This window comes from Dasypus novemcinctus, chromosome 19 (assembly GCF_030445035.2).
Source record: "Dasypus novemcinctus isolate mDasNov1 chromosome 19, mDasNov1.1.hap2, whole genome shotgun sequence".
Lineage (NCBI taxonomy): Eukaryota > Metazoa > Chordata > Mammalia > Cingulata > Dasypodidae > Dasypus > Dasypus novemcinctus.
The window spans coordinates 34,969,555-34,985,957 of record NC_080691.1 but is presented as its reverse complement, the minus strand read 5'-3'; the positions used below and the strand labels follow the sequence as shown (position 1 = coordinate 34,985,957).

The 16,403-nt window shown below is 46.4% G+C and overlaps 1 protein-coding gene across 4 annotated transcripts in view; it reads right to left on the bottom strand.

Moving 5' to 3' along the window:
- Positions 1–16,403, bottom strand: part of MYO18B (myosin XVIIIB) — a 263,498-nt gene that overhangs the window by 35,462 nt on the left and 211,633 nt on the right. For all 4 annotated transcript variants that reach the window (XM_058281562.1, XM_058281564.1, XM_058281563.1 and 1 more), the window contains one exon: positions 1,271–1,401. In XM_058281562.1, the coding sequence (XP_058137545.1) occupies positions 1,271–1,401 (131 nt within the window). The remainder of the gene's footprint in view (positions 1–1,270; positions 1,402–16,403) is intronic.

Sequence of the window (16,403 nt, the reverse complement as noted above, 5' to 3'; positions counted from 1 at the left end):
GCCAGGTGAGCGCTCATAACCATGCCTGGTTTTCCCTGCTGGCTAAACCACAGTGGACGTGTGCTCTTTCTGCTCCCTCCCCATCTCGTCCGTCCCTCCTGCAGGTCAGCAGCTGGCCCCTGCCTCCACCCTCTTAAGAAGGAAGGGACCCACAAATATCTGGCTGGGAAATTCAGCAGATCTGGGTTCTAACTCAGTGTCTGCCTCTTATTTAATGTGTGGCATTGAACTTCTCTGGGCCCAGGGTCCCCATGGGGAAACAGAGAGGGCTGGACGCCATGGCCTGAAGTTTGATTGTTCCGGCTGCACCACCAAGACAAAGACCTAGAAGGACTGGTTCTCCAGGCAGCCAGCATCAGTGGCTGTGGGGGTGGCTGTGGGTGTTGTGAGGAACTGCATGCTTAAGTCAGGTTAAGGCACCCTGTTCCTTCCCAAAGCTATGTAAAGGATGCCTGTCCCTGCTGCCAAGGCTTCTCTGCAGAGGCGGGGGATGGCGTTTGGGATTCCCAGAGAGGCATGCCCCAAGGCGACAAAGGGCAGCTCCAGGCAAACTCATCCCAGCCAAGCAGCCTAGTCTGGGGCAGCTTGGGACTCAAGTGGAGATGGTGGGAAGAGCCTGCACCTTCTAAGAAAGGAGAGAAGACCTGACACTGAACTTGGATGGTCTCACCAATCACCAGCCTTCTCACCCTGCACCCTTGAATCAGCTGTTGTCTAAGTAAAGTAGCACTTGTCATTCTGTATAAACATAGCTTGCACTTATAAAGCATTTAAATGCCCCTGGACTGCCCTAAGAAATGTTCATATATTGACCCATTTAACACTTGTTAACAGCACTATGATGTAGGTGGTGGGGTAATACATGAAACTGCCAGCCACATGTCAAAAATAATTGACTCTTGGCAGTTTTATGAGGTTCATTCTACTATTAATAATAGGATAATCCATTTTACAGATGAGGAAATTAAGTCCAGACTGGACATGTCATTTGCCCAAGGTCACACAGCCTGAGGCCATTTTGCAGCCACCCCACCCTATTGCTCGCCAAAGGCTTTGAGAGCAGGGCCCTGTGGGATCAGTGGTAGTAGGGGACACCAGCACCAGCTATGACCTCATCGAAGCAGAGTGGTTATTTCTCCTACCTCCTGAAAGCCTTTGGGTCTCCCAGCAGATGTAGCCCCCAGTCCTGAGAGTTGGAGCTCTGTCTGCTGAAGGTCACAGAGCTGCCCAGGATACAGCCCACCTGCTGCATCCAGCCTTCCCTGGTTACCTCTCTGTGTCACTGTCGCTGGATGCCACCTCTTCCAAGGCCGCCTGCAGGTCTGCAATACGCTTGATGGATGTCTCCAGGTCTGTCTGGAGGGTTTGCCGCACAGCTGCCAGCTCCTCCACGTACTTCTCCTGGAGACAGAAACCACAAGCACATGATGGGGTGGGGCAAGAACTCTGCTCACCCATGTGCTCTCTGGGGAAAAGATGCACCCCGGGCTGAGGCTGGTGTTCACTGAGCACCCGTGACATTGCTGGTCATCCACAGAGGGCTCTCTCTGGGTGGGTACATCTGATCCTCGGACAGATGCTCCACATTTTACAGAGGAGGCAATGGATGCTGGGTGGCCTCTGGGGCACGTCCTGAGGACAGAGCTCACCTACCTGAGCAGCGGGCTGCTCAACCCAGTTGTCTCCATCCCAGAGCCATGCTCTGACTTGGTACCAGGACAGTGCCTGGGACCTGGCGGGCCCGCAGCACATGAGATGCATGAACAAACGCACAAACCTGTTAACGTAGGCCAGAGCGGCCACGGCGGCTGGTTCCAGACGCAGAGCCTCTGCCCTTAAGGGCCGGAGTGGGGGGTGGGGGTGGGGAGGCAGGACAAAAATGGCTTCCTTTCGACTCTCACCTAGACCCTGCCACCCTTCCATCCTCAAAAGCAGCAAAGGCCAAGATGCGAAATGATGGAAGGCCCAAGGGCTCCCTCCGGGACAGGCAGACAGCCGCTGGCACTTCCTGAGCACTTTGCGTGCCCAGCCCTGTCCCGAGGGCTCTGCGTGCACGACTTCAGACTCGGTTCTCGCAACAAGTCAAACAGGTGGGTCTCAATTATTGTCCCCATTTTACAGGTGAGGGGCTGAGGCCTCGAGAAGTGGAGACTTGATGGCAACGCTGGAATCCAAACTCAGTGCCTCTCATGCCTTTCTCAGTGCTCACTTCTGGACTCCCTGATACTCCCCCAATCAGACTTTTTAAACTTGTGGTAACATATACGTAAAGTAAAATTTGCCATAGTAACCATTTTCAAGTATACAATCCCGGGCTGTTAATTACATTCACAGTGTTGAGCTACCATCCCTGCCTCCCATTACTAAATTCTTTTCATCCCCCCTAAACAGAAACTCTGTCCCCATTAAGCAATAACTCCCTCCTCCCATGCCCTAACCCCTGGGTAGCTCGAATCTACTTTGTTTCTAGGGATTATTCTAGATATTTCATATAAGTGTCATATACTATTTATCCTTTTGTGTCTAACTTATTCCACTCAGCATGATTTTGAGGATCATCCGTGTTTTAGCATGTGTCAGCACTTCATTTCTTTTTATGGCTGAATAATACTCCACTGTATTGATAAACCACACTCTGTTTATCCAATCATCTGTCAATGGCTACTTGGCTTGCTTCCACCTTTTGGCTATTGTGAATAATGCTGCTACGAACATTGGTGTACAATTACCTGTCCAAATCCCTGCTTTCATTCTTTGGGGTATATAGCTAAGAATGGAATTGTCAGATCATATGGTAATTCTAGGTTTAAATCTTTGAGGAGCCACCAAACTGTTTTCCACAGTTGCTATACCATTTTACATTCCCAGGAGAAGTACATGAAGTTTTCTATTTCTTCACATCCTTATTAACACTTTTTATTTTCAACCCCTGCCCACCCCCCAAAAAAACAGCCATCCCAATGGGTGTCAAAAAAACCCAGTCATTCCAATGGGTGTCAAGTGGTCTAAAAGGATTTTGCCCAGACTCAGGAAAATCTCTGACTTCCATTTGTAACGTATTTCATGGACCACTACCTGGAATGCATCTGTTAGTTGGGGGCATCACGCCCCTTGGGTAACATGTGGCCATGTCTGGAGACGTTTTTGGTTGTCACAACTAGTGGGTGGCAGCCAGGGATGCTGCTCAACATGCTACAGCGCCCAGGAAAGCCTCCACCACAAAGAATTCTCCTGCAAAAATACCAGTAGTGCTGAGGTGGAGAAACCCTAGGTTAAAATAGGAATCCCACCTCCTGGGAATTAATCCTACAGGGAATAAATCAAAGGTAAAGCACAGCTCTGTACCCAAAGAAGCTGGGGGCACTGCTATTGATGACATGGAGAAGCTGAAGCTGCCTCATCATCCCAAAATTGGGACTAGTTAGGGGAATGACAGTGTATCACTTGATGCTACGAGGTAGCCATTAACATTAGGAACAAGGATTGGGGCAGTGCGCAGTGTTTCTGTGAAATAATGTAAAGCAAACAAAACAGAAGAGAGAAATAACAGGCCCATATCTATGCAAATAACCCACATATACTGGAAAAACACTTGGGAGAGCCAAGAATATTCATAGGTGGAGATGAAGTGGAATTGTAGGTAGAATTTTTCTTTTAAGCTCTTCTAATTATGTGATGTTTATTTTTTGATCATCTTTGAAAAGGAACATATATACACCAACTCATGCACCCATCTGTGGAGGGGAGAAAATATAAGGATTTAGGGCCAGATAAAAGTCCCATTCCCAGCTCCCCATATAAACCACTAACTGGGTGATCTTGAACAGTTTACAGCTCCTCCCTGAGCCTGGGACCATTTTCCTTATTTTGCAGATGAGAAAACTAAGGCCAGCCAATCAGGGCGGTACGCAGAGCAGGGACTTGAACCCAGGTCAGCCTGGCTCCCAGTTCAGTACTCTTTCTGGGGCTTTGTAGATGAGGACCATGGCTGCTTCCCATTTCAGGAGATCCCCAGTCTCTTCAACAGACCAGCTTGTCCACTCACTGTATTGTAAGCCTGTGACTTCCAACTGATTTTGAGCCCTTTTAGGTTTTTTCTGAGGTACCAGCCCTGGCACCCCGTATGTGGGAAGCTGGAGCTCGACCACTGAGGCACATTGGTTCCCCTGAGTTTTTTTTTTAATTTTTTTTAGAAGGCACCAGGAACCAAACCCAGCAGGTACTCAACCACTTGAGCCACATCCACTGTCCCCTTTCTGATTTTAAAGAGAGAAAGAGAGGAAGCAGGCAAAGGCTAAGCAAGCCAGAGGGCTGAGGTGATGTGATGAGAGAAGGGGGTAGCTTGGAGAGAGGTAGGGGGAGTGTATGAAATCCCCATCTCAGTGCCGACAAGGTAAGAGATGCTCGGAGGCAGGGGCCTTCAGGCGGGAGGCCAGGGGACTGTCCAAGAAAATAATGCAGTAGGCGAGATGGCAAGAAGGGTGCTCGCCCTGGGATGCCAGCGCATCAGCTCATAAATACACTGAGAAAAATGCCTGGGTGCAGCCTAAGGGAACATTTTCCTAAGCTCAGCTTCTCTCTAGCGGGTCGGAGGATGGCGGCATTGGGAATTGGCCATCTCTCTGGAGACATTGTGCCTAAGGCTTTGTTAAGACATGGAAGCAGAGAAACTGGGACTTCTGCCTTAGATCTTAGCAGGAATCTATACACCTGGGCCATTTTAGGCACATGGTAAGTACATTTAATTCCATAAATGTTGGTTGAATGAATGTCCATTTCAGAGATGAAGAAACTAAGAGCTAGAGCAGGACTTGTCCAAGGTCACACAGGTGTGAAACCACAAAGCTGAGATGAGCACCTAGGTCATGGATTCTCAATGAGACGTTTTTGGCCACACATGCTGAGAGATGAGCAATTGGCAGAGACGCCCCTCCCAGGTTCCGATGGATGAATCTTGGTGGGCGGGCATGGGGGGAACAAGCCTTTTTGCCTCCAGCCAGTGTCAGGAGGAAGATGCAAAAAGGGTCTAAAGTCTTCCATCCTCAGAGAGCCTCCTGGTGCAGGGAGGAGAGGGACAGAGACAGGTGCTGTGGCTCAGGGATGGGTGCCCAGAGGCAAGGACTAAGCAAGTGCATAGACGAAATGGACACCTGAAATGGGTCAGATCCATAAAGTCATAAAGTGTCTTAAACAGCCTTGTTCAATTCTGAATGAAAGGGTCAACTCAGACCAGGAGAATATCTCAGCCTACATGTAATATCAGGTGTTAAAAACTGCTTTTTGACTTTGGATAAAAGGGGGAAATGGAAAAGATAAATGAGTTTATATGGGTATGAGTCTCCAAAAAATGTTGGGAGGTCATCAGAGGGGTACGCACGCCTCAGCAGGGTACCAGAGACAGCCAAAGTAGATAGAAACCCAGGTACTGGTTCTTCTGAGGGCTACAGAGACCCACAGGTTCTATGGTCAGGGCAGATGACTCTGGAGTTCAGGGCCATGTCAGTTGGCCCTACTTTGGAGTTTGTGTTCCTAAGTGTGATGGAGTGGGACTCAGATAGGACCTTTCTATACATGTCTCTTCGGTTACTTTTACTGGACCTGTGGTTGGTGCTGGGGCTGGTGTATACTCAGGAGACCTGACTCTCTGGACTGTCCATGTGACAGCCAGGCCCTGAACCTCAGGAGACTTGCAACTCCTACCCTCTGGTTTCTTGGACTTACCCTGGCCAGCTGACAGGGAGGTGAAGAAGGTCAACCACCACATCGGGGAGCCAAGAGTGCCTACAGCTGCAAGCGGGAAGGGTTGCATCCATCATCCATGTGGAGTCTGGCCCCTTCTTGATGTGGCCATCCCGGGGGCCACAGGCTGGAGGAATGGAGTGTGGATGAGAGTGGACTTGCTGATGTTCTGCTGTGGAACTGTTGTGATTGGTAGTGAAAAGGGTTGTGGCATTGATGTGGAAAGGGTGGCCGTGGTGGCTGCTGATGGTGGGGGGAGTGAGGAAAAGATATGACGTGCGGGCATTTTCAGGATTTGGAGTTGTCCTGGGTGTTGCTGCAGGGACAGATGCTGGACATTGTGTGTCCTGCCATGGCCCACTGGGTGGACTGGTGAAGAGTGTAGACTACAATGTGGACCACTGTCCATGTGGTACAGCAGTGCTCCGAAATGCATTCACCATGCAGTGGATGAGCCATGGTGATGGAAGAGGTGTTGGTGTGGGAGGAGTGGAGTGAGGAGTGTAGGGGGTATATGGGGACCTCGTATTTTTTGAATGTAACATTTAAAAGAAAATAAAGAGAAAAAAAAATAATAAAAAGTCTTGTTCAGTATGCCCTGGAGCCAGGCTGCCTGGGTTTGGTAGCAGTGCCACCATTGACCATACCTGCCCTCTCTGCCCAGCTCCACATACATCAGCTCATTTACTCCTCTCAATAGCGCTGTTAAGGAGACACTCTTATTGCAGTGAGACAACTGAGGGACAGAGAGGTCGAGTAACTTGCTGGGCATCACACAGCTGATGAGCAGTAGAGCTGGGATTCATTCATTCCCGAGAGGCCTCAGAAAAGGGAGATAGTGTCCCCATGTCATTGAAGAGGCCCATCCAAGGTCACACAATAAATGAGGAGACTGGAATGCAGGATTCTTGGTCCAAAGCTTTTTCACTCTCCTGCTGAGGAAAGACATGGGTGGAAAAGAAGAGTAGCAGATGACTTAGCCGGAGCGAGGAGTGTTGGACCAAAGACGAGCGTCAGTGGGCCTGTCACAACCTCTCACCCCTCCACAGTGTCTCCTGTTTTCTGCAACCCCATCCTCCATCCACCAGGGGACACATATCAGGCTTAGTGCAAACACCCCAAGGAGAGGAATTTTAAAATGTAGTCAGTGTAATCAGCAATCAGCAGACCTTTCCTGCTTTAACTCAAAAGGTAAATGGAATCCACTGATTGCAGAGATCAAGTCATTAAACTGATGCAGTGTCCCAAACAGACTCTCCAAGGGAGACAAAAGAAGGACCCAGCCAGAGACACTTGGAGAACTAGGGAGGGGGGCACACAAGGAGAAGGGGGCACTAGGGAGGCACCTTTTCTGCGGCCTGGGAGTTAGCCCTTCTTCCACCCTCCGTGGGCCGGTTACAGTTACCACTAACTGTAGGACTAATAATGCTGGGGCTTAGTCAGAACTGCTATGTTCCCACGGAGGTGTGTTTTGAGACCGGGTGTGAGCTTGGTGTACTCTACTGTTATCTCTGCGGAGATAAGGAGCTAGAAAAGTATCGGGGATAATTTAGGATATAAAACAATTTTGAAAATGTACACATAGCAGAAACCCACTAATATACCATATGCCCAGAGTAATTTATAGCAATATAGTGTTACATACATTGTAATGAACACAGAATACACATATGCCGGTATGTGTATGTACATATACCATTCATTTGTTCATTCATACATTCATTCAACAGACATCAAGTACCTACTCTGTGCTTCATGGACTGATCTAGGCACAGGCAGTATAGGTAAAAAAGGTTCTCACTTCCACAGAGCTTACCTTTTTGCAGGGACTTCAGCTGTCTGTATTGGCAGTGCCTGGAACCTAGCAGATACTCAGTAAATGTTCTGAGATCAAATGACTGGTCTCCTTTGACTACTGATGGTGCATGAACACTTACAAATGCATACATAACATACAGTCCTGTCTACAGAGACAAATACAATAACATATAGTGTGTAGATAGAACGCATACTTGCCGGCTCCCCAGCATGCTGGAGAGAACCATTAGCCTTGTCACACTGGCAAGCTACTCCCCCTGGCGCACGTCCTACAGGGATGCCTGCACGAGAAGCACTTCATCCCATAACAGGTGGCTGCAATGAAAGCTGCTTCTCTTCTGATGGTCAATTAGAGGCTAATATTTAAGCTGGTGTTTGTTTTCTCTACCCAGAGCATCTCATTCTCATAGGACCTTCTCCTGTCTGCTAATGCACAGGACTCTCAGACTCTCCTACATTAGCTTCTGCAGCTTTGGAGGTTGCCTCCTAACCTTTTAGTTTTTTTAGGAGGTACTGGGGATTGAACCCAGGACCTCGCACATGGGAAGCAGGCACTAACCACAGAGCTACATCCGTGCCCCACTCCCTAACCTTTTGAGATACCCCCACAAGATATGCTGAAGTTCATAGGCTATACTATAGATCAGACCACCCCCCAAACTTGGTGAAAATTCATCATGTAACTTTCTTTCAATATATCATTATACCATGTTACAAAAGCCTTATGTTAAAGCATATAAAACAGTGAACCCTGTGGTAGATGATGCATTGTGGTTCACAGTACAAATATGGGAACTTTTTTACATGAACTGTAACAAATTTATAACATGAATACATGGTGTTAATAATAGGGTAGTTTATGGGAAAATACATCTAATGTAAGCTAATGTAAGCTAATAACTATAGTCAGTAGTAATATTTGGATGTTCTTTTATCAATTGTAACTAATGTTCCAAAACAACGCAAGGTATTGGTGGTGGGGTGGTGTATGGAAATCCTATAAGTTATACATGATTGTTCTGTAAACTCAGAATGTCTTTTATTTTTTTAAAAATGTGCATGTGTATATATATATATATTCTCATACATATATCTTACAAACATGAATATATATGCATATATGTATAAATACTTATGTATGTGAATGTGTCTATGTGTTTATATATACGCACACAAACATATACACATGTTCCCATTGTCTGACACATAGTACATACTTAATAAACTTTTGTTGAATGAACTAACAAGTAAGTTAATATATTTAATTTCTATTCCTCACATACACAGGCACTCTGTCATGTGTTTAAAATACTTTATCTCGTGTGATCTTTATAGGTAGGAACCTTCGAAGTCAGGTACTGTAGGATATATAGAAGGAATGCCCTTTCCAGGACCTGAAGGCAGAAGCGCTGGAAGGGGCAAGGTCATACCAGCCAGTAGCCCTTGAACCCATGACTTTACTGTTCTGGAAACTTACACAATCCCCCCCAACCTCTTCCCTGCTGCATGTACACACTCACTGTTAATCATTTACTAGGCTAGGTGCACCCTCAAGCTGCTCTATGCATTAGCTAGCCCCCTCTCTGTGCTGTCTAGCCCTATATAATCTTGTTTTCCCGCTGAGCAGCACAGTAACTATCCAACCAGCCACTGGCAGGACTTGTGAGTAATAAGCGGCATGACTGCTGCTGGCCTTCTGTGTTTCCTTTGGAAAGTACTCAGTTGCCCTTCCCAGGCTTGACCTTCCTGTAATACAGGTACTATCTGAGAGCATAAAAAGTAACAAGAATATTACAAGAAATGGTTTCAATGGTTATTATTTCTGCATGGTGAGATGTCACCTAACTTTTTTTTCTTTTTACACTCTTCCAGATTTTCTGCAAAGAATATGAATTACTTTTATAATCAGCAAGTTTAAAAAGCATAGGTCTTCATTAGTCTCTGGAGCTGCAATGAACACTGACCCCTCCACCTGGCTAAGTGCTGTGGGGAAGTCCCGCGGGTGTGATTTGCCCCTCCTCCCAAATGAGCAGGCTGAGCCTTAGAGGGTCGCCACATGTCTCAGGACACACAACCCACAGCTCTTTCCCCTCTACCTCTAACTGCTCCTGCTTCATCCAAGGATGCCCGTGTGCCTGGGAGGGGGAGGTGGTTTCCAAAAAGAAAGCTTATGAGTAGCTGTCATTGTTTCATTCAAATTGTCCAAGGGTCATTTGCCTGGGAGAAATGAGGCTGCAGGAGAAAAATTTAAAAGTCTGGCAAGAGTTCCAAGACCTCCTGAGCAATGGCATATTAGCAGGGACAGTTCAGTCCCATTTGGAGAAAGGCAAGATTTGGGTGCCCCCTTAGAAAATCCAAAAGCATGCAACAGATTCTCTCATTTAAAGTGGAAAAAGAGCCCAGTCTCTAGCAGGAAAGGAAACTGGGATGAAGGTGGCTATCGGTCATTCTATACAAGGTGCTTTCTTCGTAATTATCCTGTAAATTAATTGTTTTATTCTATTTCTATGATGTGCTAATGCACAGAGAAGTTCATTAAAGACCTCAAATTCACACAGCCAGAAAGTGACAGGCACCTCTCGATATAGAGGTGGAGTAGACATAACCATCCCAGGGCCCACAGGATGGAGGAATAGAGTATGGATTAGAGTGGACTTACTTATATTCTATTCTGGAGCTATCATGATTAGTAATGGAAGTAAATGTAGCACTGATGTGGAGAAAGTGGCCACGATAGCTGCTGAGGGTAGGGAGTGGGAGGAAGAGATGTGATATGGGGGCATTTTCAGGACTTGGAGTTGTCCTGGGTGGTACTGCAGGGACAGTTACTGGACATTGTATGTCCTCCCATGGCCCACTGGGTGGACTGGGGGATAGTGTAAACTATAATGTGGACCATTGACCATGTGGTGCAGCAGTGCTCAGAGATGTATTCAGCAAGTGCAATGAATGTCCCATGATGATGGAGGAGGTTGTTGTTATGGGAGGAGTGGGGTGAGGGGGGTGGGGGTATATGGGGACCTCATATTTTTTTAATGTAACATTAAAAAAATAAAGACAAAAAAAATCTTACTACTAAAAAAAAGAAAGTGACAGGCAGAGTCTAACTTTGGCCTGCCTGTTTCCAAAGGTTAAGCAAATATTAGGAAACTCCCACCCCCTCTTTTCCTTCATCCAGGACAGGCAAGACTAATCGATTGCTGCATAGATCCAGGCAACCACTCTCTTAAACACCAAGCTAAATACTTCTTGCCAGTGCTGCCCTGTGCTTCATCTGCCAGCATCAATCAGAACTTCTGCAGCTTTGCTACACTTTAAATGAATGCTCTCAATGCTCCTGGAGGTCCTTCTGTATCCTCAAAGATTGTTTTGGGAAGTTTATTTCACTGTGAAAATTGGAATGGAGTGAACCTGAAGCCAACCACACTCATGGGGAGCTCTTGGGGGATGAGGAATGGGGGAGACACAACTTGGGAGAAGCACTGATTTTAGAACAAACATCCTGGAGCAACTGTGTGAATTTGAAGTTACCAATTCTTTCCTGAATTTCCATTCATTATCTGTTGTAACGACAGTATCATTCCCTGGCAAAAGGTTGTCACAAGGAACAAATGAAATAATGTAAAACTGAGCACGCAGCACTGCGCGTATCTAATTTAGAGGTACATACTTATTACTCACTACAAAACAAATGTTCGTATTTCCTTCTTTCTGAGTAAAACCTCTGAAGATATGAATCCTGGAAGCGTTATATAGTGAGGACATCCTCAACTTTCAGAAAATGAAGTCAAAGAGTCTGATCATTTTAGTGGAAGTAAAAAGGATTTTATAAAATGCATTGAAAGAGCCTGTATCAGTCAGGAAAATAGAAAGCACTTTAGTTAATTCAACCCAAGGAATTTAATACAGGGAATTGCTTATTCAGGTGATGGAAACACTGAGAAGCAAAGAGACATTAGCAACAGCACTAGCAACCTAAGGTTGGGAGGGAAAGGTCGAGAATTGGGGCCATCCAATGGGAGGTGAGACCTCAACAGGGGTTTCCCAATTCTGGTTGGGTTCATGGAGGAAGGGAGTCTAATTAGAGTCCAGATCTAATGGGATCTGCAATTACAGAGGAGAAGCTGCTATCAGAGAGGCCATCTGGGGCAGTGCAAGACAGAGAGAAAAACCTGGCTTCTTTTCTTCTCCCACCCTTCAAATGTCTTCCTTTGGCTGAAACTTCCACAAGGCAAGCAAACTAGGAAATTCAGTTTCCTGCAATTAAAGAGCACAGCAGGAAAGAGGCAGGGATGGACTTGAGGGCAAACAGGCAGATGACAGTATAGAGTACAAAAGGCTCAATCTTCACAGACAGAAGTTTTCAGTTTGTAAACATTCATCCAACTATATATACTTATAAGATCCACACACTTTTTATATGTGTAACTAAAAAAAAAAGCTGAAAGAAATACAGAATTATGATTTTAAAGTACCATAGAATCAAGTGTTGTATTATAAGCCCAAGTCTGTACTAGTTACAGACTGCTGTGTAACAAATTACCCCAACAGTGAGTGGTTTACTATATCTAGAGTCATTTATCTCATGATTTCTGAGGGTCAGGAATTCAGGAGCAGCTTATCTGGATGGTTCTGGCTCAGGGTCTATGGTAAGCTGAATAATGGCTCCAAATATGTCCACATCCTAGTCTTTGGCCCCTCAGAATGTTACCTTATATGGCAAAAGGGACTTTGTAGATATGACTAAGGTAAGGATCTTGAGAAGGGGGGATTATCCTGGGGCTCCTAAATGTAATCTCAAGGATTCTTATAAGATAGAGGCAAGAGCGTAAGAGGATAAAAAGGCACCAAGAGGGTAAGAGGATAAAAAGGCAGCAATGTGATGAAATAAACAGAGATTGGGGTGATGAGGCCATGAGCCAAGAGTTGCTGGTCATCTCTAGAAACTGAAAGAGGCAAGAATGGATTCTCCTCTGGTGCCTACAGAATGAACCAGCCGTGCTGCCACCTTGAGTTTAGCCTCTTAAGACTGGACTTCTCACCTTCAGAACTGTAAGGGAATAAATCTGCATTGTTAAGCTACTATGTTTGTGATCGTTTGTTACAGCAGCAGCAGCAGACTAATACATGATCTCTCATGATATCACATCCAGATATTAGTCCAAATGTCAGCAGGGCTATGGCTGTCAGAAGCTGTGCCTGAGCCTGGGGGACCCCTTCGGAGAAGGTTCACTGGCAAGGTTATTGGTTGGAGGAAGGAGGGCTCAGTTCCCTGCCCAGCAGGCTCTCCACTGCACTGCCTGAGCTACCTCATGCCATGACGGCTGGCTTCCTCCAGAGCAAGGGACTCGAGGAAGAAAAAGGCAGAAAGTCTTGTATAGCTGGCCTGGAACTGATGCACCATTACTACTGACATGATCTACTAGCACCCAGACCAACTGTGATACAATAAGGAAGGGGACTTCAGAGAGAGGTGGTATCAGAAGTGGGGGTCACTGGGAGCCATCTTGGAAGCTAGCTACCATAGTGATGCAGTTCTGTCCCTTTAGGCCCCATTTCAATGGATTCCCTCATCCACAAAGGAAATCCCTACACTGCAGTCATCCTGAACTTATTCCCATTCTTAAGAACATACCACAGCCTCTTTTCTTTTAAACCCCTTTGCTTTTCTTTTCTGATTAAAGTGGGGTTCACTATAGAGTATTTAGAAAATGTACAAAAGAGTCAAGAAAAACACATTTAAAAAAACTCCCCCTGAAGCCTATTATTTGGGGTTTTAATGGGGATGAATTTATTGGTGTAGGTCCAGCCTGTGTTCATCTCTGCATATGTGTATAGATGCATGTGTCTGACACACATTCCGGCAACATGGTTTTAGATTAATGGCAGAATGGATTTAGCTATGCAGACTAACAGGGAACTTTGGGGACCTCTTTCCCCGACTCACCTACACAGTTTCTCCACTGGGAATCTCCATTATCTGAAGCAGAAGAGCCCAGGACTCCAGCCACTGGCTGGCATTCCTTTCCCCTCTTATTGTTCTAAAATCCACCCCTGCCCCCAACTGCTGCCTGAAGGCTTCTACAGCTTTTGGGAAAGTTAACAATTAAAGCAACTTGGGTTGTTCAAAATCTGGATCACAGACATCTTACCTGCAGAAAGCCTAAGATGTGTGTATTTGCTGTGCATATTCATACATCACGTACACATCTGTGGACACACATGTCCCCTGAGGCTCAGGGTAGGGAGTCGCCAGGCTATACTACAGGGCCACGGAGATGCAGAGGCAGAGCTAGAACCTGGTCTTCCTTACCCAGGTCATCTTTCTGTTAGAAAATGCATATTCTCTCCTTTTCACCCACTTGGACTTGGCCATTTCTGCCTAAAATACTGGCTCTAACTTCTTGGGCAATAAAGGTGCCAAGGACTGGGGCTCCTATGGTGAAGAGGGAGCTTTGGATCTAGCTCTCAGGGTCCTAGATTCCCATGATGGGTGGGAGGGGATGGAGATCTGGGTGGGCACAAGACCCTCCCAAACAGACGGGGAATGTGGCTGAGGGGATCCAGTGGGATGGGGGCTAGGAGGGGAAGGTGATCAGGCTTCAAGTGTGCAACCTCTGCCTTGGGTCCTTAAGTCACAAGGAGTGCAAACCACTGGCCTAAGCACGTAGCTTCCCTTACAGAGCCTGTAGCTTTCCCAGCCCTACAAACATCCCCAGGCCCCAGAAATGACTTCATTGCAACATCTTCAGAGAGGGGCAGAGGACGGTTGTCCCTGGGGTCCTGCCTTCTCAAGGCTGACATCCAGCAAGGGCTTCAAAAACCTCCAGCTGTAAACAGGCATCCGGGCCTAGGGTGAACTCTAAACACCCAGCTCCTCACTTCCCACAGCCACCCACCTATTTCTTCCTGAAAAAAAAGAAAAAGGCATTTCATTTTTCTGCTCAAATGCAAATATGACATATCTGTGCCATCTGATTTTTTCCAACAGGGGAGTAATTATATCAACATAATTAAGTCTCAAATGCAAAAATTATCAGTACAGCATAGACTGACAATACACCTCCCCGCATCACAGGGCCATTGTTCCAGACAGCAATTATCAAACCACCTTTGACATGTCTTATTTCAATTTAAATGGAAATGCAATTCATATTTCTTCTCAGCCCAGTAGCCCATGTTGTTGCAGAAATAGGGAAGCTGGACTTTGAAACTTTTGAAGTGGCCATTGGGTTTTGTATCTAAAAAGTTTAGCTTGGGAACAATTTATTCCTTTCCCAGGGTACCTTCTTTGAGCCTCATTCAATTCAAGAGGGCGAATCTCTTGTACTTTTCTCCTCCCCACTATTGCCTTATCATCACCTTAGCCTTCATCACTATCTCCAAAGGGCTCAAGTAGTCTTACACAGGTGTTCTTCTCTTCCATCCAGTCCCCTCTTCAATCTGTATTCTGCAAAGCATGCAAGGGGGGAATCTAAATCTGACCAAGGCACTCCCTGGCTTAAGAGCCTTCAGAGGTCCCTCATTTCCCATAGTCCAAACTCTGTGGTTTAGCTGAGCAAGCCCTTCACAGTCTTTCTCCCCAACCTACCCTCTGAACTTCTTTTCCTTCCACTGCCCACCTCCTGTCCTCCACACATCAGTAATCCCCAGAGTTCTCACCAGCTCCCAAACATGCTGTGGTCCTTCATGCCTCTGAACTTACATCGACCATTACTTCCAGATGTAATACTTTTCTGAGAAGTAAACTCTTACTCATCCTTCAGGACCCACTCCATAGTTATCTCCTTCATGATGCCTTCTCACTTTCCCTGGGAAGAATTATCCCTTTACATCTCTGACCCCTTAGCACTTGTACAAGCCCCTGGGATAAGCACATATTGCACCATAATGTTAATTATTTTCCATATTTCAAATTCCCTGCTATACTGAGCTCCATATGAGTATGATCATGCTCAGCCTTACGTCCTGAATGCCTAATCCAGTACCTGGAACTTAGAAGGCAGCACATAAATATGTCAGTGTCTAAATTCATGTCCTAGGCAGTAAGCAGCAGGTCTCACCAATATGGGATGGGTCTCTAATTCACATGGACCTGGGCTTGCAACCAGCTCCACCACGTTCACAGTGTGAACCAAGACAAGGCTTGTCACCCCTCTGACCCTCAGTTTCCTCATCTGTAAAGTAGGAACACAACAGCATCACTGTGCTGCAGGAACAAACTGAAAATTCATTGATGGAAGGTTTTCACACATTGCCTAGAACACAGCAAGCACTTGATAAACATCAGCATTCTCAGAACTAGGTGTGTGTGTGACAGCTTGTGAAATATGGCAAGTTTGGAGGGTCTCTTCTCTATATTGATTTCTTCTCACCCTCACTCCATCTCCCCTGCCCCCTCACACTCCTCACTTAGGTGTCCACTGCTCTCAGTCCCACACCCTCCACTAGCCACACTATGTTAATGCCCCCTCATGATCCCCAATGCTCTGCCTGTCCCCTCTCCACCCAAACATGCTCACCTTGTGTCCCCACTCTCTCACTGCCAGGCCAAAGTCATATGACCATTCTCAAGCATCAGATAAAATCATTACTGCCAGTGTGCCAGCCCCACTGGCACATGTTAGTTCTTAACCCTGTTAACATCCTCAGTGTCCAGAGGAGTCCTAGGAGAGATGTGGCTGGGACTGCAGTCAGGGCCCAACAACACACAAGTCAGAAGATCACCCCTTGAACAGCGCTGTCCAGGCCAGCAGTGACTGAAGTGACTGCAGCTCACAGCTATGCCAGGGAGGCGGTGCAGGGAGACCCCAAGTGCATGAGTGACTCAAAACCAGGAAGCAGGC